General features: G+C 37.3%; 1 protein-coding gene across 1 annotated transcript in view; it reads right to left on the reverse strand.

Moving 5' to 3' along the window:
- The window catches only part of HMCN1 (hemicentin 1), a 525244-nt gene that overhangs the window by 251598 nt on the left and 247507 nt on the right, over window positions 1-26139 (reverse strand). Inside the window, exons 16-23 of the mRNA XM_027083004.1 lie at window positions 16929-17123; window positions 14206-14301; window positions 12893-13020; window positions 11398-11542; window positions 7645-7757; window positions 5532-5691; window positions 4735-4903; window positions 1565-1692 (exon numbers count right to left, since the gene is read on the reverse strand). Of these exons, the coding sequence (XP_026938805.1) occupies window positions 1565-1692; window positions 4735-4903; window positions 5532-5691; window positions 7645-7757; window positions 11398-11542; window positions 12893-13020; window positions 14206-14301; window positions 16929-17123 (1134 nt within the window). The remainder of the gene's footprint in view (window positions 1-1564; window positions 1693-4734; window positions 4904-5531; window positions 5692-7644; window positions 7758-11397; window positions 11543-12892; window positions 13021-14205; window positions 14302-16928; window positions 17124-26139) is intronic.

A 26139-nucleotide genomic window follows, 5' to 3' on the forward strand; every position in this document is an offset into this window, starting at 1 on the left:
CCTCATTCCAAACTCGAGGAAAAGTAAGCATTTAATGATGTCAGATTTCTTATAATATGTAAATAACTTAAGGTTTAAAGCCCTCTTAAATGGCAATCCAGTTAATTTCTATCATCTAAGTGAGCAAAACAAAAAGCATTTCTCTCCATGTATTCTTAGTTTTTGTTCTCTTTGTGGAAGGTTTAGCCAGACAGTACGAAATATTTCTAATAAAAGCTTTTGTTAATTTCAGAGAAGAAAATCAAGATAAAGCCTCTATTATTTCCCTTTATCTACATTCCTTCAGAAATTTAAATGAGATAATTTATCAAAACACTGGCAAGTAGGATTGCGTTCCACATACAAGCATTATGAACTATAATCAAGTTGACTCATAAGAATATGATTAGAATTTATGTACTTTACTTCCCTAACAAACCCCATTCCTCTGTCCTTTTGTTAAGACTTAATATTTAACCAGTATATTCTAAAGGTTTTCCCTTACAACAAACTTTTAAGTTTGATAGTACAGGCATACTTTATTTTATTTTATTGTGCTTTGGTTCATCGCACTTCACAGATATTGCAATTTTTACAAATTGAAGTTTTACGGCAACCCTGCATTGTCAAATGACGGTTAGCATTTTTTAGCTATAAAGTATTTTTAAATTAAGGTATGTACATTATTTTAAAAGACAGAATGCTATTGCACACTTAATGGACTACAGTACAGTGTAAGCATAACTTTTATAGGCACTGGGAAACCAAAAAATTTGTGTGACTGACTTTATTGCCATATTTGCCTCATTGAGATGGTCTGGAACTAAAACAGTAATATCTCCAAGATATGCCTGTATTATTATCATCATTTTATGAAAGAGAAAATTAAATATAGACGAGGGGAGGTAATATGCCTAATGCTAGTAAATGACAGAACTCTCATTGGATTTCATATCCCACAGTCAAGAGGACGCTACTGCAGTGACTGATCTGAGAGTGAAATCAGGTCAAAACTATTTGAGAAAATTTCTTCTGATATTTGAATGTGTGGCTTACAGCACGCGCTCACTAAGCATGTGTTGAATGAATGAGTAATTATCAATAGATAGACTATGGCAAATTGAGAGAAGAAAGCAGACTACCTAGAGAGTTTTAAAGTAGTTAAAGAATCCCAGGAGCAGAATGTTTTCAGTGGCTGAGCTCTACAAACATTGAAAATGACCATTTATATGCTATTAAGTTCTTCCTTGGGCATTCACATTCACTTCAACAAGAAGCCACCGGTCTAAACACATTTTCTTTTTTTATGGTGTATCCACAATAGTCATAAGTGACTGTAGACATCTAGTAAAATTGAGATCCAAAATTTTAATACTGTGCATCTGAGGAAAAAGGGGAGAGTTGTTTACAGATGGCAGATAAAGATTTCAGAGTAACTGAAAGGAAATCACAAGTCTCAGATTTTAGAAAATTTTTCTATAATTACTCTCTATACAATTTGAGGTTAATTATCAAAGAAACTGGGACAATAGGTCTCCCTGTGGCCAGTATATGCCATAGCATATGCCTTCATTTCAAAACTCACCATGGACATTTAATTTAACAGACTGAGTCACGTTCCCAGCAATATTTGTGGCAACGCAAAGATACATCCCACTATCTGAAACGCGGGTCTCAGTGATCTTCATTGAACCAGAAGGAAGGAACGTGTGTCTAAAAGAAAGAAACCAGAGAGTAGACCATAAAGTATGAGGATTTAAATATCCCCTACGCAGCTACAATTCAATGTGAAATTACTACTCTGCAAGCTCTTTTTCAAACCATTCTCCCATCTATAATGTCATTTCTATACACCTTAAAAGTCAGGAATTTTCATAATTATCAAAATTGTCTTGAGTATTCTGTATGATGTTCTTACAAATACCAAATCAGTTTTCTTTTACATTTAAATCTAATGTAAGGGCCTGACATCGTCAAATAATTGTACATCTCTCTGCTTTGCTAAGTTGCAACTTTACAAAGCAAATGTATAGTTTAATAAACTTTAAATATACTCTGAACACATTATTGCTTTTTTCTACAATGCTTTATTTAAAAGTTTAGTATCCTAAAATAAAGGCAAAAAAAGGTATATATGCCATTCTCAGATATATACTGAATATATTCCTCTTATATAGTTAGGTAAACCAGATCTACATATAAAAATGTTATTATGTTAATTGTACTAAAATAACTTTAACAGGGAGGAGGTCAAATAGACCTACTTACTATCAAGATTTCTCGTAAGCTAAGACAAAGTGTGCTATGGGCCCAGAGACAGACAAATAGATAAACAGTTAAAGATGGAACCCCCCCCTTCAAAAAAAAGACTTAAGCATGTATGAGAACTCAACATGCAATATCAGAGATGGTGTTACAAAAAGTCAGGAAAGGACTGACTATTCCAAAATGGTGCTGGGCAAGTGGCTCTCCACATGGGAAAAAAAACAAATAAAATTAGAGCACTACCTAATACCATACACAAAATAAAAATTCAGATGTATTAAAATCCAAAATGTGAAAACAAACTTAAAAATTGCAATAAAACATTGGAGTTCTGTTTATGATCTTCCTAAAGCAGAAATCTAAAAAAATAATAGATTAACACCTTGAGCTACATAGAAATTTTTAAATTCTGTACAACCAGACACCATACATAAACCTGAAAGGCTAGGAGTAGACTGAGAGAAGATATTTTCAACACGTACAACAAACAAAGGATTGTTATTGAGAACAAAAACCAAATTTCTACATTCAATAAGAAAAAGAGAAACAAGTCACCAGTACATTGCAGCAGGTTTAAAGAGGCAATTCACAGATAACACAAATGGCCAACAAACAAGGGAAAACATTCCAGGCTCACTAGAGTTCAGTCACGTGAAAAGTAAGACAGTTGCAAGACACCATTTCACATCCAGACGAATGGCAAAAAATTTTAAGTCAGTCAACACCATGCAGTGATTATAATGTGGCAAAAGGTACACTTATATTCTGTTGATGGAAGGTAAATCAGGATTGCCCCTTCAGAAGGCAGTTAAGCACGGTCTACAAAGGTGAAAATAGTAATTCATTCTAACTAGAAATTGGGGTTCTAGGTGCAAGTCGCAAAGAAACATGCATATGCATACAAAGAGAGATAAAAAGATATTCCCTGATGGGCTTCCCTGGTGGCACAGTGGTTGAGAGTCCGCCTGCCGATGCAGGAGACACGGGTTCGTGCCCTGGTCCGGGAGGATCCCACATGCCGCTGAGCGGCTGGGCCTGTGAGCCATGGCCGCTGAGCCTGCGCGTCCGGAGCCTGTGCTCCGCAACGGGAGAGGCCACAGCTCCGCAACGGGAGAGGCCACAGCGGGGGGGGGCCCACAAAACAAAAAAAAAAAAAAAAAAAAAAAAAAAAGATATTCCCTGAAAAGCCATTTCTAAAACCAAGAAAAAGAAAAGAAGAAAATGTAGAAAGACAAAACAAACAAGAACATGAATGTCCATACACAGGGAAATGTATAAATAAAATGTAGAATATGTATATGGTAGTTAAAATGAATAAACTGAATATATGTATAAAATGGCTAAATGTTGACTCAATAAAGCAAGCAGTAGAATAATAATATAGAACATGTTACAATGGTAAATTGAAAACAAGTACACAAAACAAAATTAAAAACAGAGAAAACAATATTCTATACTATTTAAGGATGTATGCATAGGATATACACCAAGTCTGTGTCAGTGTTTGTGCCCCTGGGAAGGGAGAAAAGAGATTATGACTGAGGAGGGGAACAATGAAACTTCAACTTTATCTGAAATGTGGTATTTCTTCTATTCAAAACTATTCGAGGCAAATATTTTTTCAAACAAATAGTAAAGTAGTTCTTAATTGTTTACTTTTTTTCTCACCAGTGGTAGGGAAACTACTGTGGCATGAATTTATAGCTTCATAACCATACATCAACAAGTCTAACAGACAATAGCTAGAGACTGTAATTCTTATTCCGCCAGTAACTTCTGGCATGATGTTGAGTTAAAACAGTAATTGCTACCATTCTTTGAGAACCAGAGACGGGATATGGAATGTACATTATCTTATATCATCCTTTCAGGTATTATACCCATTTTATAAACAAGAAATCTGAGGTTCAAAGAGGCCCACTGAAAAAAACTGCCTAAGTTTCAGGTAAGCTTTAAGTGGTGGAGGTAAATTAAAACTCACATCAGCATGGCAACAAAGGTTGCGCTCTTAAGGGCTCTGGCATTCTGCTTTCCACGTCACTTAGCCTATCAAATATATTGTTTCAGTGGGCCTTTATTTGTATAAGGGTTTAAGTTCAATCAAGAAGATTTTTACACAGTCATCTAATGAAAGTCAAATCCTAGATATTAGAGAATGTATTGTGTTTTATTGCTCATCTGGGATTACTGGAATTTTATACTATGCACTTTGTGCTAACCAGGATCTACATACAAATCTACTCCATTTTCATAACTACCTTGTAGAATGCACCAGTGGGAAATTATGTCAAAGCTGGGTGTTAGCACTTCTGCTATTAAAGAATGACTTAGAAGGCATATATATTTTCTGTAGGCTCGAATGTACGTGTAAATTATCTCAAATTTAAAAGGTTTTTTTTTTTTTTGAGACATTTGAAAACCTGAACAAGTACAGTCACCTGTCCCAAGAGATTATGTTTCACATGTTTCGATTCATCCCAGGTCCCCTACCTTGGAGAGAATGGCGAGATGAGCTGGGTTTCTTTGGCCCAGGTAATTATGGGTGGGGGTAAGCTCTTCACTTCACATGGAAGTGTCACCTCTACCCCTGCAAGGACTGAGATCTCAACAGGCTTATCCTGGGACAGTCCTCGTTGATCGCCGAACACTCTGGGCCTTACTAAAATAAACACAAGTTTTGAAAGGGAAACAGTACATTGAAAACAAAGCACACTTTAATTCACACTAAAATGGGGACTACTATAATTCTTCAGTAATTTGCAAAAAGATGCTGTTTGTTCCAAAGTCTCAGGACGTATCTAAAGCTTTCCATTAACACACATTGTGAGAGCTTAAAGGAAAAGGACTAGAAAGTTTTCCTTTTTAGCTCCTTCTTTCAGAACACAATGCAGAGGTCAGCTGAAATGCCCTTTTGGAATCCAGCATCTGTAAAAGCAACCCCTCAAGGCAGAGCACTAACCAAGATATAGCTGAGGTTTGGCTTTGTTTTAACTAAGTTTTAACTAAGTGGTGTTTCTAAAGAGGGTTGGGTGACATAAGCGTACTCCTTGGGAAAACACCATAAAATTTTTCCAAAGGGCTATACAATTCCTCTCCCTTTAAATCAGAATCTAAGTAGAGGAGATGTTGGTTGGCAGGAAAAATGCATTTTTTGTACAAAACTATAAACTTGGAAAAGCAGTTCACTTTAGGGGTACAGCCCTCTAGTAACATTATTTGGGAGAGAAATGTGAGTTTTGGCAGACAGACAGCATCAAAGAAAAACATTCCTCTCCGAGGGCTCTCACCATAGACGGTCAGCTGCACTTTCCTTTTGGCGTAGCCAGCTGCATTGGTGGCGGTGCAGACGTACTCCCCGCTCTCCTCACCTCCAGGGGACACCACATATAGACTTCCGTCAGCCCCTGCGGAAAACTTAGCACTGCTGGTGGAAATCCGCTCGCCCTTCTGCAAAACAACACAGAGCAAAAAGTGTTTTTTAAGATAATAAAGGAGTGACTTAATGTCTGGAAGAAAAGAGAAGAAGAAAAAAAATCTCTAAAGGGGAAAATACTAGATTGAAAGAATGCTAATTTGAAGAAAGCTCTTTGTAAGAAAAATTAAACAAACAATGCAAAGGTGACATTTCTTCATACCAAACTAGATCCCCTTCATTCCAAAGCTACTTAAAAGTGGAGGGGATGGGGTTTCTCTGGTGGCGCAGTGGTTGAGAGTCCGCCTGCCGATGCAGGGGACACGGGTTCATGCCCCGCTCCGGGAAGATCCCACATGCCGCGGAGCGGCTAGGCCCGTGAGCCATGGCCGCTGAACCTGCGCGTCCGGAGCCTGTGCTCCGCAACGGGAGAGGCCACAACAGTGAGAGGCCCGTGTACCGCTATTAAAAAAAAAAAAAAAAAAAAAAAAAAGTGGAGAGGATGAGGTAGCAGCAGATGGGATGAGTGTTTATGCTAAGCCAGGTACCGTTCTGAGCACTTCACATGAATTAATTATGTTAATGCTCACAACAATCTTATGAGTAGGAACTACTACAACCCCTGTTTTACAGATGACAGAATTAAATCTGGGGGCTTGGCAGAGTAACTTGCCCAGGGCCAAACAGTTAGTCAGTGGTAGAACTGGAACTTGAACCCAGGCAGGCAGGCTTGGGGGCCTAAACTCTTAACTTCTGTGCATGATCCCAGCTCAAAGGCCATCCTGTAAAGAAGATTTCATTTTTACATTTCCCTAAAATGCATTAAACTTCTACTCAGTACCAGAGACTGTGCAGTTTGGGGGATCAGGTTCAGCACCATATTTTTGTGCCCAGGATGCAGAAATCTTAATCTTTCAGTTTAATTTACGGATGTCAAAACCAACTTCTCTATATTTCAGAGATTTTTAGAAGTATAAAATTAGATGTTATGACAAAATACTTTGGTTGTGACCCTAAATATACAAACGCCATATTTCATTATTATGCCACCATTTTATATTACTTTCTCTCTACCAGATTTAATCTACAGAAAATATGCCACCTTCATGGCTGTTGAAAGATGGAAAGGACTTCCTCAGAAAATGGAAGAAGGAAGTCCTTCTTTCCTCACTGCAAGAACATAAGGAAAAGCCAGAGAACTTCACGACAGGGATACTGAGGGGGATAAATGAGTTCATCTATGTGTCTTATTTCGGCTTCCAGAAGAGCAGAGTCCAAGATAAAGATGTGGAGTCAGGAAGTTTACTTGGAAAGTGATTCCCAGGGGCTTGAAGAGGACAGTTGGAAAGTGAGGCAAGAAGGAAGGAAAGCTAATAAAGGGTTTCACTGTCCTGGTTTCCTCCGTGGCTGGGCTTATAAGCTCAGTGTGCTCGGGGCCCTCTGAGAAACTATGTAGATGCAATGCACCCCAGAAGGATTTTTCTGATAGATGAGAAGTGGGACATTTATATGGGACACCTCCTTCTCCCAGGATTTAATGTTCTTGTACTCCCTGACCACTCAGCAGGCTAAGGGGCCTTGTGGGGTTTTGGAGAAAGCCCTGAGTCCCCAAACTAGAGAGGTACATGCATGAAGAGTGACCCTGGCAGAGAGCATGGAGCAGTCCACCAGAGCTGAGCTTAAGTCAAAAGGGTTTAGGGGATGTGGCAAGGAGTAAAAAAGGATCTGCTACAACATGTGAAGTGCTTAGAAAAGTCCCCGGCACAAAGAATGTGCTGCATTAGTGTTCACTGTTGTGTTAATACTATTTAAGCATCAAGTAGTTGAATGAACTAAGGACATTTTAAGGTCCCTTCTAAGACGTATGACTATGGGTTCTCCTTTCTGTAAGGTTCTATGGTACAGTGACAAGTTCCATGTATGAAAATATTCAAATATTGTTGTAGCAACACATATTATTAACAAACATCACTAGATACGTCATTTACCTTGGACCAGATGATAGATGGTTTGGGGATTCCACTTGCCTTGCATGGTAAAGTTACTGGAATGCCTTCAATGGTACTGAGTACCTGCTGTCCATGCTGAATGGTTGGCAGAACTGGAAAAGGAAGCAATATGCAGAATCTGAGCACCCGTCCTTCCATTTAGCCTCACAAGTTTAAAGTTGAACATTTTCAGGATATACGAATATTTCTAAAAACTAGCAAAGACAACCTTTTCTGTTAGAAACGTATGGCAATTTGTAAGGGAGTGTAATAAAGTAAATAAAATAGTTGCAATCTGAAGAATTTAATAAACACTTAAAATCAAGTAGTAAATTAAGTTGATTTTCCTAACAAAAATAAGAGAGAACTGAAGGAAATCGTATTTTCAGGAAATTCAAGCTAGAACTACAGAGTTACACACTTAACATATCTTACACCATTCTCCATTACCCCGTTAAGCTGCAGTGAGCTGACTTAACCTCACCTCCAGAGAAATGGACTGTTTAACCACTACAGATTAAATACCTGTCTATACACAAGAATCACTTAGCAAGCTACTAAATTTAACCTCGAAAATAGAATCTATTTTCGTAAAAGGAATTCAAAAGTAAAGCTTGAAAGGCCTCAGGAGTTTACATTTAAAAGTCTAAAATACAAGATTTTAAGTCAATATATATATATATTTTTTGCGGTATGCGGGCCTCGCACTGTTGTGGCCTCTCCCATTGCGGAACACAGGCTCCAGACGCGCAGGCTCAGCGGCCATGGCTCACGGGCCCAGCCACTCTGGGGCATGTGGGATCCTCCCGGACCAGGGCACGAACCCGCGTCCCCTGAATCGGCAGGCGGACTCTCAACCACTGCGCCACCAGGGAAGACCAGTCAATATTTTTCACTAAGAATGCATATCTTTTGACTTTAGAAAGCAACTGAAGAATTGACATTATATGATTGGGAGCAAAAGGAAAGGGAAGACTTCATCATTCTATTCTGTATATATCTGTTCATCATAACCAACTTGCATACAAAAAATTATCAATACTCAATGTTCTCAAAATAAAGAATTTGATTAAAGAAGCTCCCAGGGACTTCCCTGGTGGTCCAATGTTAAAGAATCTGCCTTCCAATGCAGGGGACACGGGTTCCATCCCTGATCAGGGAACTAAGATCCCACATGCCACAGGGCAACTAAGCCCACGTGCCACAACTACTGAGCCCGGGTGCCTCAACTAGAGAGAAGCCTGTGTGCCACAAACTACAGAGCCCATGCATTCTGGAACCCACGCACCACAACTAGAGAAGAGAAAACCTGCACACCACAGCTAGAGAGAAGCCCGCGCTCCACAACGAAGAGCCTGTGCGCTGCAACAAAAGATCCCGCATGCCTCAATGAGGATCCCGCATGCTGCAACTAAGACCTGACGCAGCCAAAAAAAATAAATTAATTAATTAAATAAATAATAAATCTTTAAAAAAAAAAAAAGCTCCCATACGTGAAAGTACCTAACATAGCGCAAGGAACGTAATGAAAGCCCAATATATACCAGGAATTTCCTTTCCTTCCCCCAGAAAGATGAGACTGGAGCTGTTCCCTAGAGCTCAAGCACTCACTGTGGCTCTTGTTTTTAAGTCAAATTTCTCTAGAATTATCCCAGCTACCCTGGAGAAGTTTGCCAGAACAAGAGAAACCAGAGACCTCAGTGCAAAAGCTTCCTTTTGAAAGGCTTAGATGAGCTTTGCTACATCCTTGTATTTTCCTAAGGCTGGGATTATTCTTTAGATCATATCTTCTTAAAGAATTGGCAGTAAATTCCCAGCCATAGACAAGAATGTCAGGCTACTCTCTAAAGTGAGATATTTAATTTCCAGAATCATCATGGAATAGTCAACTTTCAACTTTGCTGTCATTTTATGGCAACATGGAATAAGCCATTTTCTTAAATACATATTCAGTTCGACAGCTATAAAGGCAAGTGGCAAATTTAGGCAACGTTTTTCAAATCTGATGACATTTGAGTATGGAAGAGTTTTTCTTTCCAGATTGTCAATCTATGTAAATCAACATGACAATTAAATAGTTTGTCATTTTAATTTGCACATATTTATATGGGCATTCGTTAATTCAATTCTTCTAAGAATTCTTTGAGAGCCTTTGATTTACAATGTGGTGTTAATTTCTACTGTACAGCAAAGTGACTCAGTTTTTTATATATATATATATATATATACACACATTCTTTTTTTAATATTCTTTTCCATTATGGTTTATCTCAGGATATAATAAATACTCTTAAAAGTGGAGAGGCAGAGTGATGAAATTAACATAAATACAGAGGTATACAGAATTTGTGATACTGGATCACATCCAACTCAAAGGCAAATCTGTCCTCTAAATAGCTGTTTGGTTTAGTTCATGTCAAATGCTGGGTTAATTTTTCTTAATCTTATTAACTAAATCAGTTACACTTTTGGCCTAAGATGGATGAAACGATGTTGTGAAATGACCTTTTCAACTTTTAACTGTTAAAATTTTTTGCATCTTGATAAACCACCTCATTGGTTCGTCTGTCTTCTCCATACTCCTCGGACCTGGCAGACATCACAACTAATCATGTCACTCTTTCACCCAAGTGAAAATTTATATCAGAATTCTTCTCAACACAATATTCTAGGCAGTTGCTAGATGCCAAAGGGAGATGACATGAATGCATTTCTACCGTAGATTCTCAAACTGGTCCATAAGCACCCTCCGCAAAATGTATGGACTGATCTTCTTTAAAAAATAGTTAAACACAGCTATACCCAATTTGACATTATGTATTTACTCAACTCATTTAATGTTACTTTGGTATTTCTTCAAGAATATCTCACATAATGTTGGTGGAGATTGGTACATGATTGGTATAGGACTGAAAGAGGTGGAAGAGGCTGTTTACAATGAGAAGCACACATTAAAAAAGATGTCCTGTATCCACTGAAAATTTCAACAGAACAAGCAAAATTTGGAAATTACTGGATTCTCCAATCCAGGCCCTAAAAAAGACTGAATCAACTACTAAAAATAAATGTTCTATTCTACTTTTATCCCTGTACACAGAGCTAGTTTTTAATACAACGCTTTAAAAAGCAAAGTCTTTAAAGGAGATATACAAAAGAAGTTACGACAATTTCTTAAGCTATGAAGCTGTTATTTATTGAGATGTAAAAAGTTGGTAACGGTTACTCACGAATGGAAAAAGGATGGTTTCTGGATTTTTTTATTTGTGACCTTTAAGTTATTTAACACGCAAAAAGATTGTTTGGAGCACATGAAGTGGCCTTTAGAAAAGTTTAGGTCATTTCTAGCAAACACACAAAGGGGTCATTAGAAAGAAAATGCTTGTGGCACAATCCGAGAAGAGGCAATTTTGATGGCACAGTAAGTTCAGCTTTCCTGAAATTAAAATGTACTTTTAAACATAACTCTTTGAGAGCTGAGTTCACTTTTATCAATTAAGAAATCACTTACAAAAGCCCCTGGAGAGACTCAGCAAGTGACTCCCAATAATGTCCTTTTGTATATACAGAAAAGGGAAATCTGGAAACAGGCTTAACAATGTAAATATTGTTCAAGAAATAAGGCTTTTTGTTAAGAATAACAATTAGGAAAGATATCTGCTTCTTAAAACTAGAAGAACAGAGTTATTTGATTTAAAGATATGAACCCAGCTTTGAACATGGTTTGGAAAGAATTATGATGGGTGCGCCTCTTACCATGCACGTCCACAGTGGTAGTTTTGCTAATGGTTCCAGCAACATTACTGGCCACACAAGTATACTCGCCCCCGTCCTGCAGCCGAGCTCTTTCAACATGGAGACTCCCGTCACTGCGTACAGTGATGTAAGGATTTTGGACCAACTTGAAGGAAAAAAAAAAAGTCATTTTTAATTAAACAGGCAATATTGTGTAAGCCCAAACCAGATCTGCTTTCTTCTCCAACTGGGTTATTAAATGTGTTATAAAATAACAAAATATTTTAACACCCTTAAGTGAAAAATGATGAGAATAAAATGTTACCAAGAGTAGCATCAATTGTATGTCACTGTGATATACCACCAAAAATTCTACCCACTAACATCTGTCAGAATTATGCACATATTGGAAAGGGAAAGAAATAGAAACAACACTAATTCCCTGTTTCTGTAATTTTTATTATCACGAAGGACCCAAATTTCACTTTTACTTTTGGCTTAATTTGTTCTTTTTCAAGAAGGCTTTACTACCACTTCCAAGCCATCTGACATTTTCATTCTGGCAAACAGGCATCATTCAAGCTGAGAGAATGTGACTTAATCTCAACATGCACCCTTTTCAGTGACAGATACAAATAATATTAGAGGGCAATGTATGATATAGGAACTGCATGAGAGAAGGCTGACAACGGTTTCCGTTAAGAATCATCACCTCTAACTCTGTAACATTTATGCATTTTGTTCAATCATAGGGTACTTTAGTGCTCAAACAGTATCATCCAATGTTATAAGGGCATTTATTATTGAGTGAGGTGCACTCATTTTTCTCAGGTTTTTATGCAAATACAAACAATTTTACATCTTATCCCATGGAATCAATTCACTTTTAATTGGTACTTCAATAAGGGAGTAAGTCTAAATACTCTGGAAAATGGAAGGAAAAATGCTCTGGACTAGGTGAAAATTTATTGCTATAGATAGCATGTTTACAGAATAATTCCTTACAACCGTGAAAATTTTTCGCATTCCTTCATAATCAAAAGTTATGCATTGAAAAATGACACAAAGTAGATCCACATTTTAAAATAGTTCACAATAAAAGAACGTTTGACGATAACAATAAAGATTAATATATAAAATGAAAGAATGTTATGAGAATATTAACATTTTATTATGTCCTGCAAAGAAGGATATAAAATATTTAAATCCTATGGAAAAAAACTTCATACTTGCTTCAGTTATTACATATTCTGAAGAGAGTTTACTAGTTACAAAATTATAAAATTACACCATTGACTATTTCTCCATCATATTAATTTCAAAATAATATGAACTGCATAAACATGTTAATACTGAAGAAAAGTTTTGGTACACTTAAAAAATATATGTTTGTATATTTATTACATTAAAATTTCAATGTTTGGAATACATTGCCTCTTACACAAGAGGCAATATATGAATATGAATTCATATTACGCAAGAGGAATATGAATGCATGGATTTAAAATGTTCTTACCATGGCTGAGTTCTTAATCCACCGACGTTCTGGAATGGGATTTCCAGCCAATAGAACACAAGGCAAAGTCAGCTGCTGTCCTTCAATTACACTGGTCACTGAAGGGCTGATTCCAATGAGTGGAGCAACTAAATCAGAGAGAGAACACAGGCACTGTCAATGCTATTTCATCCAAAGGAAAGCAAACTCTTTTATAGGCAAAGATGACTACTAATTATGCTATTAGAAATGGAGTTTTCAAGAACGAGATTTTTAAATGTACATGGGTATGAATTGGAAGATAGAGATAAAGGACCCTTCTAAGCAGAGGGAATGGCAAGAGGACAGGTAATAGCAAAGAAGTAGAGAAAGTAAAAAAGAATAAGTCTATGGCATGAAAGGGCAGAAAGGTCAAGCCAAGAAATCTGCAATGTATTCAAATGGAGAGTGACTGAAAGCATGGATAAATAGAAGAGTGGAATCATCAGAACCATTTTCAGGAAATATCAATCTGAGAACTTACCGGACAAGGGAAAAGTGGAAGGGATGAGATTAGTGAGGAGGCTGTCATAACAGCTCAGGCAAATAAAATGAGGTGGACTCTTGAATGGAAATCAGGGAAGTAATTCTACATAAATCAAAGCAAAATCTCTAAGAGAGTCTTCTTGGGAAATTTAAATATACGTAGATGAATTAAGGGAGATACATAAAGAAAATTTTATAGAAGTGTATTAATGAGATTTAAAAATCACAATAAATGGTGTAATAATTTAAACAATGTAGGACTAGTGCATAAATAGAATTCCAAGGAATAGACATATGATTATAAATTTAGCATGTGACCAAATGGGTATTTTATTCAGTGGGAAGAGAACATGCAATAAAAATATTAAAACAAGTGTCTTACTACTTGGAAATAACGGATATTATATTCTTACTTCATATCACACACAGAAATAATTCCATGTGGACTAAAATAATAAGTGTAAAGAAAAGAACTAGAAAAGCACACCACCACAACATGTGTGTGTGTTGTGTGTGTGTGTGTGTGTGTGTGTGTGTGTGTACTCATACTTAAGACTTAAATGAATTTATTCAATTGACCTTCATTTCTTCAAATGAAAGATAAGGAGCTTGAAGAGGATGATCTCTATTTCCAGTTCTAACATCATGAAATATGAAATAGGGTGGGGAGAAGGAAGGCTAATGTAGTAATCAGATGTTTACCTGGGTTTTTTTTTGTTTGTTTTTAATGGTACAGGCAAGAGATGACGTACTAAGAGGAGTCTGATGTTTTCAAAAAGTGTGGTGTCTAAGTACTTAATTGATCTTACCAAGTCCTGTCACTGTTACTGTTGCCTGGGACTGGATCTTTCCAAACTGGTTTTCCACTTCACAAATATATGTTCCTTTATCACTTGCCCATAAGTCTAAAAAGAAGAGATTATTTACTCATTCAACATCATCTGTGGAGCATTAACTATGTGCCAGGCACCGTGCTTGTGATCTGGTAGTTCCCATTCTAGGGGAGGAGACATACCTTGAAAGCAACAATCGTACCACAGTGTGATGACTGCCCTAATTTGAGCTTCAGACAATGAGCTATGGGGGCACAGAGACAGAAGTGACTGATGGCACAAGGAGGAGTTCGGGAAGGATTCACACAGGAGGTAATACCTAAGCTGTACCTGAAACAGTAGGTAGAACAGAGGAAGGGCAGTCCAAACCTAATGGGCTGCAAAGGCAAGAGCATGACTTGAAAAATCATGGTCTGTTCAAAGAATGGAAAGCTGCAGTACCACCCTGGGGGCGTTTGGAGGTTTGCAGGGGAGACTGCTTTCATTGGTCCAATGATCAGGGGAGTCTACTGGCAAAAACTAGGGAGACAATGCATGGGGGGGATTCACGAAAGGAACAATATCCCAGGTTCACCAAGACTTTTGAAGGCCCCACTGGAAATTCATGGATGTGATGACTTTGTTTATAATTATTTGAGCCTACAACCTAATTCTGTATAAGTGGAAGAAAGAAAGAACTCTTGCAAGAATTGCCTGCCATTTCAGAAAATCACTTCACCGGCCTGGAGTTTTTGAGTCATCAATCCCATATTTCTGTATCAGTCTACATTTTAGCTCTCAAATTCATGGTGATATACATAACATGTATACATATTGTATGAGCATTGCCAGAGTATTATCTATTTAAATACATATTATTTTAATAAAAATTACTTTCCTTTGTTTTCCTTTGTACTATATTTTGCATGTTAAAATAATTTTTATTATGTACGTTGATCAAATACATAGAATTTTCAGAATAATAAAAAGGATATTTATAAAATAAATACTAGGATGAGCATCGCTGGGTTACAGGCCGTGTGGGCACAGTCAGGAGCCTGCAGATGAAGAGGTAGCCTGGTGCCTTATAAAACAGCAAAGTTTTACCTTATGAGCAACTGGGGAGTCAAGAGAAGATTTTTAAATAGGGGATTGATCGTCACCTTTGCAACTATCTTAACTAAAATAGGCACAGTTTAATCTATTGATAAGACATTGGCAGAGAAAAACACAGCTTTCCATTATGAATAGTTCCATACTATCCCAAATAAAGAGCAGTGACCAAGTTTCTACTCTGTTAACCACATGTATATAACTGCAGAACTGCATCTGGTAAGCACAGTGTTCACTCTCAAAATTAGCAAACATTCATTTGCCAAGGAAAGCTCAGCAAATCACCTAGTTAATAAGTTATACATTGTTTCTAACCAAGATAGTCTCCATATTATCAACTCGGGCTAATTTCTGTAGAAATACAAAATACCAGTGAGAGCTAAGTTTCTCATCACTAGTTTCCTTTTAGATGATTTAGTTTGAACAACTGGGCAACCATCGGTGAATACACTGCCCTCCTTTATTCTTACTTTTCTTTCATTTCTGCTAACTGATTTGTTTTCAGGTCTCATTTGTTCCCTCTGGGTTGTTTCTCATCACCACCATCACCCTACCTACATGATCCTCCCCATTCTTCCCTCCCGCTCCTGTCTCCTCATATCCTGCAGGGGAGCTGTTCTGAAACAGTACTTTCACATGCCTTTTCGTGCCTATGAAGCTTGGGGGTCTATTTTCTACCTCACCAACTACATTTCTTCACCTGCACATTTCAGTTCCTGCACAATCTGACCCAATCTAATGAGTAATTCTGGTAGGTACTTTTGTGACCATCCACTCAGACAGTAGATTGTAAAATGCCTGAGTGAGGAACCCCATGTTTGACTTCTGTCTTCACCTAGCACAGAGCTGTAAGCACTTGTAATTAGACAGTTTAATTTGTATTGAAAGTTTAAGTGGCTAATGCACATTTAATATTGTTAATAAACATGAAAATCACTTATTGGGGGCTTTCTACAAAATACCCTAAAAATGCAATTTTATTAAAAAAAAATCAATTAATCATCTAAATGTTTTTACTCCTCTGGTGCCAGTATCCAACTATTCTTAACAATATTTGAAAAAGTACTAAGGGTTTACAAATATCTGAATGCTTAATAGCTTACAGGTAAAAGTTTGGGATGATGGCATATTTGACTTTTTAAAAAATGTTTTGCTCCAGATAGATATAGCTTTTAATCAAAAATTTTTGATAGTGTATAGTGTCCCTATGATGTGGTTATGTATTCTTGGCCCAAAATTAACATTAACTAACTACTAGTAATATTTTACCTTTCTATACAACAGGTGGTATAAGAGTCAATAAAATGTGATTACTTATCCACCTACAGGACCAGGAGACTCTATTTGCAATAAGAAACAGTGAGATATGAAGAAAGTCATATTGCTTCATAAATCTATATGATATAGTAATGACATAAAATTGAATAAAATGTTATTCATTTATGACAATTCCTAGATATGAGTTCAGTATTATTTTAAAATGAAATGCAACAAACAAAATATGTTGGCACGATTAATTCACTATTTTAAACATAGCAACACCTATGTATAAAAAATGTATAATTTATATGTATATATTTGTATAAAATATATTTCCTTTAACCTACTTGAAATAAAGAGAGCTCCTGTTCTTAGCTGGCTGATGGAACTCACTGAAAAAGGTCTTGAGTAGATGGGCATGTTGTCTAATCTTCGCCATTTAACCTTTGGTTCTGGATAACCCTGGACATAGCAAGGTAATGTCACATTTGAGCCAATTTCCATAGACACATCAGCAGGTTCTTGTATAAAAACTGGAGGTGCTAGAAGATATTTAAAATGAAAAAAAGTGGTCATTGGTATAGTATACATGTGCATTAAATATAAATTAATTATTAAACTAGCAACAGATTGAATTCAAATCAAATCATGGTTCATATAATATTATAAATATATGCTTTAAGTATTCCTGTCTGCTATTGAAATAGATTTTTTAAATAAATGAATAGAGCAACAAAGAAGTTCAACTATTTCCTTAAAGTGATAAGATGGAAAGGGTGCGAATTTAAATCAAGATTTCCTTAACTAAAGGGAATCTTTCATTTTTGGAATTTGTTTTCAATTTTAGTTGATGCCATACTCCTCAAAACTTAAAATTTTCTTACAAATAAGTCTGCCTTGCAATGAAATATTTTTGACACTTTCCAAAACTTACTTCTTTAGGCTGAATTTTTAAATAAACTAATTATGTCAGAGTTCATTCTTCAATAGATCACCATATAACAAGGCAACAGTATTTAATCTTAAATTATATTCTTGGTGTATATCACATTCTTGCTTCTCAATAGCTTTCACATTTTTTTTTTCATTTTTGAGTTAAAGAAATTGAAGCTTGAGAATCAATAATTCAAATTAAAGTAACAGAATAGCATTTGATAAATGGAGAATACGGAGTGCTTAATGTTAGAGCTAAGAAATGATTCAGAAATTATAAAATTATAAGTAAGAAGTCTACACTTATCTACATAATTTAGGTAACCACAGAAGTCAGGGGGAAAAAATCAGAGGTAACAGGCATACCCTGGAAAACAGAGGAATGCAATATAGGGAGGATGCTGTCAGAAGGCCCAAATAGATGAGGCTCTCAGTATGTCCCACGGAACTTATGAGTAATAATGTTTGAGGTATCAGGCAAGGAGAAATACATAAGATACTATTAGAGGTAATAGATGAAACCTGCTCTTGTAGGACTCTAAGAGGAAGTACCCTAGGGATGTCTCCTTGATAAGGTCAAGATTAAACAATGGTTAGGAACTACAACAACTATCACTTATAGAGCCAGAGACTCTGTTAAGTCCTCTTCATTAATTACCTCATTTGATCTTCAAAATATCCCTATGAGGTAGGTACTGTCATTACCCCAATTTTATAAAACTGAGACAGAGATAGTTAATTTGCTAAGTGTCACATGGAGTTGAACAGTGGAACTAGGATTGAAAACCAGGTTGATCCGACTCCAAAGTCACAATTCTTTATCATTTTATCAGCCTCCCCTTTTCCATGGGTTCTTATAACTGCCCATACTCAAGCTGGTTTTCAGGCTAGTAAGAATGGGTGTAGAGATCACTTCTCTCCTTCTCAACAGGAATTCTGGGACTTGGATGTACAGCTGTCTCCCAAGTAGCATTAGTGCTTTATTAGCCTGGGCCAAACGACCTCCTTTAACTTTACAGCCACATTTTCAATTATTTCTCCATACAAATCTTATTCTCTGGACAATCAGAACTTACTCGTCTCCAGTCAAGGATGGACCTTTCCGAAATCAGCAACTGTGTTACCACCACCCCTTTCAAATGTGATGTCTGCTGTTGATCTCTGGCTACTGAAACACTGACAATTCTTGAAGGCAGTTCAAAAGGCCCTTCCTCAATGCCATCTCGTACCATCCTAAATGGATATGATTTCTTCCCTCTCTGAGCTTTCACAGAACTCACTCTACACCACTCTCACGGCAATGGCTAGATTCAGCCTCTTACTAGACTATATGTTTGACTTCCCCCAGAGAATTTATATTTGTAACCACATTTTTACCTTTTATAGCAACTAACATGGTACTTTGTGTATTATACATGGCTGCTAGATATTTGTGAATGACTGAATCAATATTAAAACACTTCAACAATAACCTTGTGTGTGTGTGCATTAAGTGTATATGATGATAACAACATTGATCCAGTACATTTGAACTTGCAGTTTTGAAGAAACATGGCAATTTCAGAAGTGTAATTGTTTGTTTTTTGAAACTACATAAAATTAAGTTAAATACTACAGTTGAGCAATATGTTTTTAAAAAGAAGTTATGTACCTGTGTTTAGATTTCTCTTACATATATATGGGAATTTGACTAATAAAAAATAATAGGTAAAATAAACATATTTAAAAAATAGTTTAGAAAGCAGCTGACTCTGTGCTTATCTTACGTGTGTAAGGCCTACTTACTTTTCTCTGGAGTGATACTAGTCATTTATTCCAGAGCCAGCTGCTTGTCTGAAACAGAGAGGTATAAAAATCCCAGGATATGTTAGGCTCAGAGTGTGAACAGGTGAATATGGAGATTAGACAGAAAATAAATTCCAGAAGAGCAAAAAGATATGCAGAAGTCTGGGATTGTTCAAGTGCTGGGGAGGAAACCAAGCTTACTGACATAAAGAACAAGGCCATCAGTGAAAATGGAGACAAAATGACAATGTTCAGATGTAAGAAAGCCAAGAACAACTAGATTTAAAAAGGATAGGGGGCAGAGTCAAGATGGCGTGTGGAAAGACATCGAGTTAGCATCTCCCCACAACTAGGGTGCCTGCCAGTGGCTGGTGAAGGACCCTGACACCTAAGGAGATGGGAGGAACCCCCAAGTGAACCAATAGGACGTGGGGGGACAGAGGGGGGAGAAGAAGTAGAGGCCAGACAGGATTGGCACCCCTGAGGCTGGGGAGATCAGGAGAGGCAGGTGGGAGGGGCCCTCCGGGAGGAGCAGGAGAAGAGAGGAGGGCATTTGCCCCGCTCACTTGAGTCCAGGAAGCCTGCTGGGCTCCCAGGTGAGGTTCCCCACCCTCTGAGACCAGGGATGGGGGGCAGGCCTGGGCCACTTCTGTTCCTTGAGCCTAAGCCCCAGCCCCCGACAGCCCCCAGGGCCTATTCCAGCCCTGTGGGTCCTAAGCATAGGCGCTGCCCACCGCCCAAACCTCACCCTTGCTTAGGTCCCGCCCTCCACAGCCAAGGCCTTTACCCCCCTTTTTTTTCTTTCTTTCTTTCTTTCTTTTTTTTTTTTTTCCCTTTCCCTCCTCTTTTTCACTATTGTGGTACTGATGTACCTTCCACTTGTTGATTCATCTAGATTTTTATATTCTTTCTAACATATCTGTTATTTCCTAGCCTAATTTTATTTTTCACTTTGTTATTGTTCCCTCTTTTTTTCTTTCTTTCTTTTTTTTTTTTGCCACCCCATGCAGCTTGTGAGATGTTGGTTCATGAGCCAGGGGTTGGGCTGAAGTTCCTGTAGTGTGAACTCCGAGTCTGAACCACTGGACTAACAGAGAATAGGGGTATTCCCTCAGACCCTAGGGAATATTCATTGGAGTGAGGTCTCACAGAGGTTCTCATCTCAGCACCAAGAACAAGCTCTACCCAACAGCCTACAAACTCCAGTGTTGGAAGCCTCAGGCCAAACAACCAGTAAGACAGGAACACAATCCCACCCATTTAAAAACAAACAAACAAACAAACAAAAAAAAACATGAGATGGCAAAAAATATGTCACAGCTGAAGGAGCAAGGTAAAAACCTACAAGACCAAATAAATGAAGAGGAAATAGGCAATCTACCTGAAAAAGAATTCAGAGTAATGATAGTAAAGATGATCCAGAAACTCAGAAATAGAATGAAGGCACAGACTGAGAAAATACAAGAAATGTTTAACAAAGATCTAGAAGAACTAATGAACAAACAAACAGAGATGAACACCACAATAACTGAAATGAAAAAAACACTGGAAGGATTCGATAACAGAATAACTGAGGCAGAAGAACGAATAAGTGAGCTGAAGACAAGATGGCTGAAATAACTGCCGAGGAGTAGAATAAAGAAAAAAGAATGAAAAGAACTGAAGACAACCTTGGAGACCTCTGGGACGACACTAAATGCACCAACATTCGAATTATAGGGGTCCCAGAAGAAGAAGAGAAAAAGAAAGGGTGTGAGAAAATATTTGAAGAGATTACAGTTGAAAACTTCCCTAACACGGGAAAGGAAATAGTCACCCCAGTCCAGGAAGCACAGTGAGTCCCATACAAGGTAAACCCTAGGAAAAACACATCAAGACACATATTAATCAAACTAATAAAAATTAAATCAAAGAAAAAATATTAAAAACAGCAAGGGAAAAAACAAAAAATAACATACAAAGGAATCCCCATAAGGTTATCAGCTGATTTTTCAGCAGAAACTCTGCAGAAGGCAGTGGAAGGATATACGTAAAGTGATGAAAGAGAAAAACCTACAACCAAGATTACTCTCCCCAGCAAGGATCTCATTCCGATTCAATGGAGAAATCAAAAGCTTTTCAGACAAGTGAAAGCTAAGAGAACTCAGCACCACCAAACCAGGTTTACAACAAATGCTAAAGAAACTTCTCTAGGCGGGAAACACAAGAGAAGAAAAAGACCCACAAAAACAAACCCCAAACAATTAAGAAAATGGTAATAGGAATATACATATTGATAATAACCTTGAATGTAAATGGATTAAATGTCCCACCAAAAGACACACACTGGCAGAATGCATACAAAAAAAGATCCATATATATGCTGTCTGCTAGAGACTCACTTCAGACCTAGGGACACGTACAGACTGAAAGTGAAGGGATGGAAAAAGATATACCATGCAAATGGAAATCAAAAGAAAGCTGGAGTAGTAATACTCGTATCAGATAAAATAGACTTTAAAATAAAGACTGTTTTAAGAGATAAGGAGGGACACTACATAATGATCAAGAATCAATCCAAGAAGATATAACAACTATAAATGTTTATGCACCCAACATAGGAGCACCTCAATACATGAGGCAAATGCTAATAACCAGGAAAGGAGAAATCGACAGTAACACAATAATAGTATGGGACTTTAATACCCCACTTACACCAATGGACAGATCATCCAAACAGAAAATAAATAAGGAAACACAAGCTTTAAATGACACAATAGACCAGATAGGTTTAATTGATATTTATAGAACGTTCCACGCAAAAGTGGCAGAATACACTTTCTTCTCAAGTGCAGCCAGAACACATCTTCTCCAGGATCACATCTTGGGTCAAAAATCAAGCATTGGTAAATTTAAGAAAATTGAAATCATATCAAGCATCTTTTCTGACCACAATGCTATGAGATGGAAACCAATTACAGGAAAAAAACTGTAAAAACCATAAATACATGGAGGCTAAACAGTACATTACTAAATAACCAAGAGATCACTGAAGAAATCAAAGAAGAAATTAAAAAAATACATAGAAACAAATGACAATAAAAACATGATGACCCAAAAACTATGGGACGCAGCAAAAGCAGTTCTAAGAGAGAAGCTGATAGCAATTCAGTCTCACCTCAAGAAACAAGAAAAACCTCAAATAAACAATATAACCCTATACTTAAAACTACAGAAAGAAGAACAAAGAAAACCCAAAGTCAGTAGGAGGAAAGAACTCATAAAAATCAGAGCAGAAATAAATGAAATAGAAACTAAGAAAACAATAGCAAAGATCAATAAAACTAAAAGGGGTTTGTTTGAGAAGATAAACAAAATTGGTAAACTCTTAGCCAGACTCATCAAGAAAAAAACAGAGAGGATGCAAATCAATAAAATTAGAAATGAAAAATGAGAAATCACAACTCACACCACAGAAATACAAAAGATTATAAGAGACTACTACGAACAACTATATGCCAATACAATGGACAACCACGAAGAAATGGACAAATTCTTGGAAAGGTACAATTTTTCCAAGACTGAACCACGAAGAATTAGAAAATATAAACATACCTGTCACAACTAATGAAATTGAAACCATAATTAAAAATCTTCCAACAAACAAGGGTCCAGGACCAGATGGCTTCACAGGTGATTGTATCAAGCACTCAGAGAAGAGCTAACACTGATCCTTCTCAAACTCTTCCAAAAAATTGCAGAGGGAGAAACACTCCCAAATTCATTCTGCAAAGCCACCATCACCCTGGTATCAAAACCAGAAAAAGATATCACAAAAGAAGAAAATTGTCGACCAATATCACTGATGAAAATGGATACAAAAATCCTGAACAAAATACTACCAAACAGAATCCAACAACACATTAAAAGGACCACACACCATGATCAAGTGGGATTTATCCCAGGGATGCAAGGATTCTTCAATATATACAAATCAATCAATGTGATATACCACATTAACAAATTAAGGAATAAAAACCATATGATCATCTCAATAGATGCAGAAAAAGCTTTTGACAAAATTCAGCACTCATTTATGATAAAAACTCTCCAGAAAATGGGCATACAGGGAACCCACTGCAACATAATAAAGGCCATATATGACAAACTCACAGTAAGCATCATACTCAATGGTGAAAAACTGAAAGCATTTCCACTAAGATCAGGAACAAGACAAGGATGTCCACTCTTGCCACTTTTATTCAACATAGTTGTGGAAGCCACAGCCACAGCAATCAGAGAAGAAAAAGAAATTAAAGGAATACAAATTGGGAAAGAAGAAGTAAAACTGTCACTGTTTGCAGATGACATGATACTACACATAAAGAATCCTAAAGATGCCACCAGAAAACTGCTAGAGCTAATCAATGAATTTGGTAAAGTTGCAGGATACAAAATTAATGCACAGAAATCTCTTGCATTACTGTACATTAATGATGAAAAATCTGAAAGAGAAATTAAGGAAACACTCCCATTTACCACTGCAACAAAAAGAAAAAAATACCTAGGAATAAACCTACCTAGGGAGACAAAAGACCTATATGCAGAAAACTATAAGACACTGATGAAAGAAATTAAAGATGATACCAACAGATGGAGAGATATACCACGTTCTTGGATTGGAAGAATCAATATTGTAAAAATGACTATACTACCCAAAGTAATCTACAGATTCTGTGCAATCCCTATCAAACTACCAATGGCATTCTTCACAGAATTAGAACAAAAATTTTTACAATTCGTATGTAAACACAAAAGACCCCAAATAGCCACAGCAATCTTGAGAAAGAAAAATGGAGTTGGAGGAATCAGGCTTCCTGACTTCAAACTATACCACAAAGCTACAGTAATCAAGACAGTATGGTACTGGCACAAAAACAGAAATATAGATCACTATCTTGCACCTGATAGATCTATCAGGTACAAGATAGAATGCCCAGAGATAAACCCACACACATATGGGCACCTAATTTACAACAAAGGAGACAAAAACATACAACGGAGAAAAGACAGCCTCTTCAGTGAGGGGTGCTGGGAAAGCTGGACAGCTACATGTAAAAGAATGAAATTAGAACACTTCTTAACACCATACACAAAAATAAACTCCAAATGGATCAGAGTTAAATGTAAGACCAGACACGATAAAACTCTTAGAGGAAAACAGAGGAAAAATACTCTTTGACATAAACCACAGTAAGATCTTTTTTGACCCACCTCCTAGAGTAACGGAAATAAAAACAAAAATAAACAAGTGGGATTTAATTAAACTTAAAAGCTTTTGCACAGCAGAGGAAACCATAAACAAGACAAAAAGACGACCCTTAGAATGGGAAAAAATATTTACAAATGCAACAACAGACAAATGATTAATCTCCAAAATTTACAAACAGCTCATGGAGCTCAATATCAAAAAAACAAACCATCCAGTTAAAAAATGGGCGGAATACCTAAGTAGACATTTCACCAAGGAAGACATACAGATGGCCAAGAGGCACATGAAAAGATGCTCCACATCACTAATTATTAGAGAAACGCAAATGAAAACTACAATGAGGTATCACCTCATGCTGGTCAGAATGGTCATTATGAAAACATTGAGAAACAATAAATGCTGTAAAGGGTGTGGTGTAAAGGGAACCCTCCTGCACTGTTGGTGGGAATGTAAATTGATACAACCACTATGGAAAACAGTATGGAAGTTCCTTAAAAAACTAAAAATAGGATTACCATATGACCCAGCAATACCACTATTGGGCATATACCCTGAGAAAACCATAATTCAAAAAGAGACATGTACCACAATATTCATTGCAGCTCTATTTACAATAGCCAGGACATGGAACCAACCTAAATGTCCATCAACAGATAAATGGATAAAGAAGATGTGGCACATATATACAACAGAATAGTACTCAGCCATAAAAATAAACAAAATTGAGTTATTTGTAGTGAGGTTGTTAGACCTAGAGTCTGTCATACAGAGTGAAGTCAGAAAGAGAAATACAAATACCGTATGCTAACATATAGATATATACATGGAATCTTAAAAAAAAATGGTACTGATCAATCTAGTTGCAGGGCAGGAATAAAGATGCAGACATAGAGAATGGACTTGTGGACATGGGGTGGGAGGGGGAAGCTGGGGCAAAGTGAGAGTAGCATCGAGATATATACACTACCGAATGTAAAATAGTTAGCTAGTGGGAAGCAGCCGCATAGCACAGGGAGATCAGCTGGGTGCTTTGCAATGACCTAGAGGGGTGGGATAGGGAGGATGGGAGGGAGGCTAAAGAGGGAGGGAAAATGGGGACATATGTATGCATATGGCTGATTCACTTTGTTGTACAACAGAAACTAACACAGTATTGTGAAGCAATTATACTCCAGTAAAGATCTATTTAAAAAATAAAAAGGTTAGGGCTTCCCTGGTGGTGCAGTGGTTGACAGTCCGCCTGCTGATGCGGGGCACACGGGTTCGTGTCCCGGTCCGGGAAGATCCCACATGCCGCGGAGCGGCTGGGCCCGTGAGCCATGGCTGCTGAGCCTGTGCGTCCGGAGCCTGTGCTCCACAACAGGAGAGGCCACAACAGTGAGAGGCCCGCGTACCGCAAAAAAAAAAAAGGGTAAGTGAAGCTCAAGTTGTGCCCATAAAACTCACTTAAGATGAGAGAAGTCACCAGTGGTGAAGAAGCTTTGGGAAGAGTGTCAGGCACGAGACAAGCACAAGGTCGGGGAATAAATGTACTGGTACCAGAAAACAAGGCAAATGAGAGTACCAGGCACTAGGTAAGCAGCCAGGAC

Source organism: Aethalodelphis obliquidens, unplaced genomic scaffold (assembly GCF_003676395.1).
Source record: "Aethalodelphis obliquidens isolate GAN/ISIS:26980383/991018 unplaced genomic scaffold, ASM367639v1 scaffold48, whole genome shotgun sequence".
NCBI lineage: Eukaryota > Metazoa > Chordata > Mammalia > Artiodactyla > Delphinidae > Aethalodelphis > Aethalodelphis obliquidens.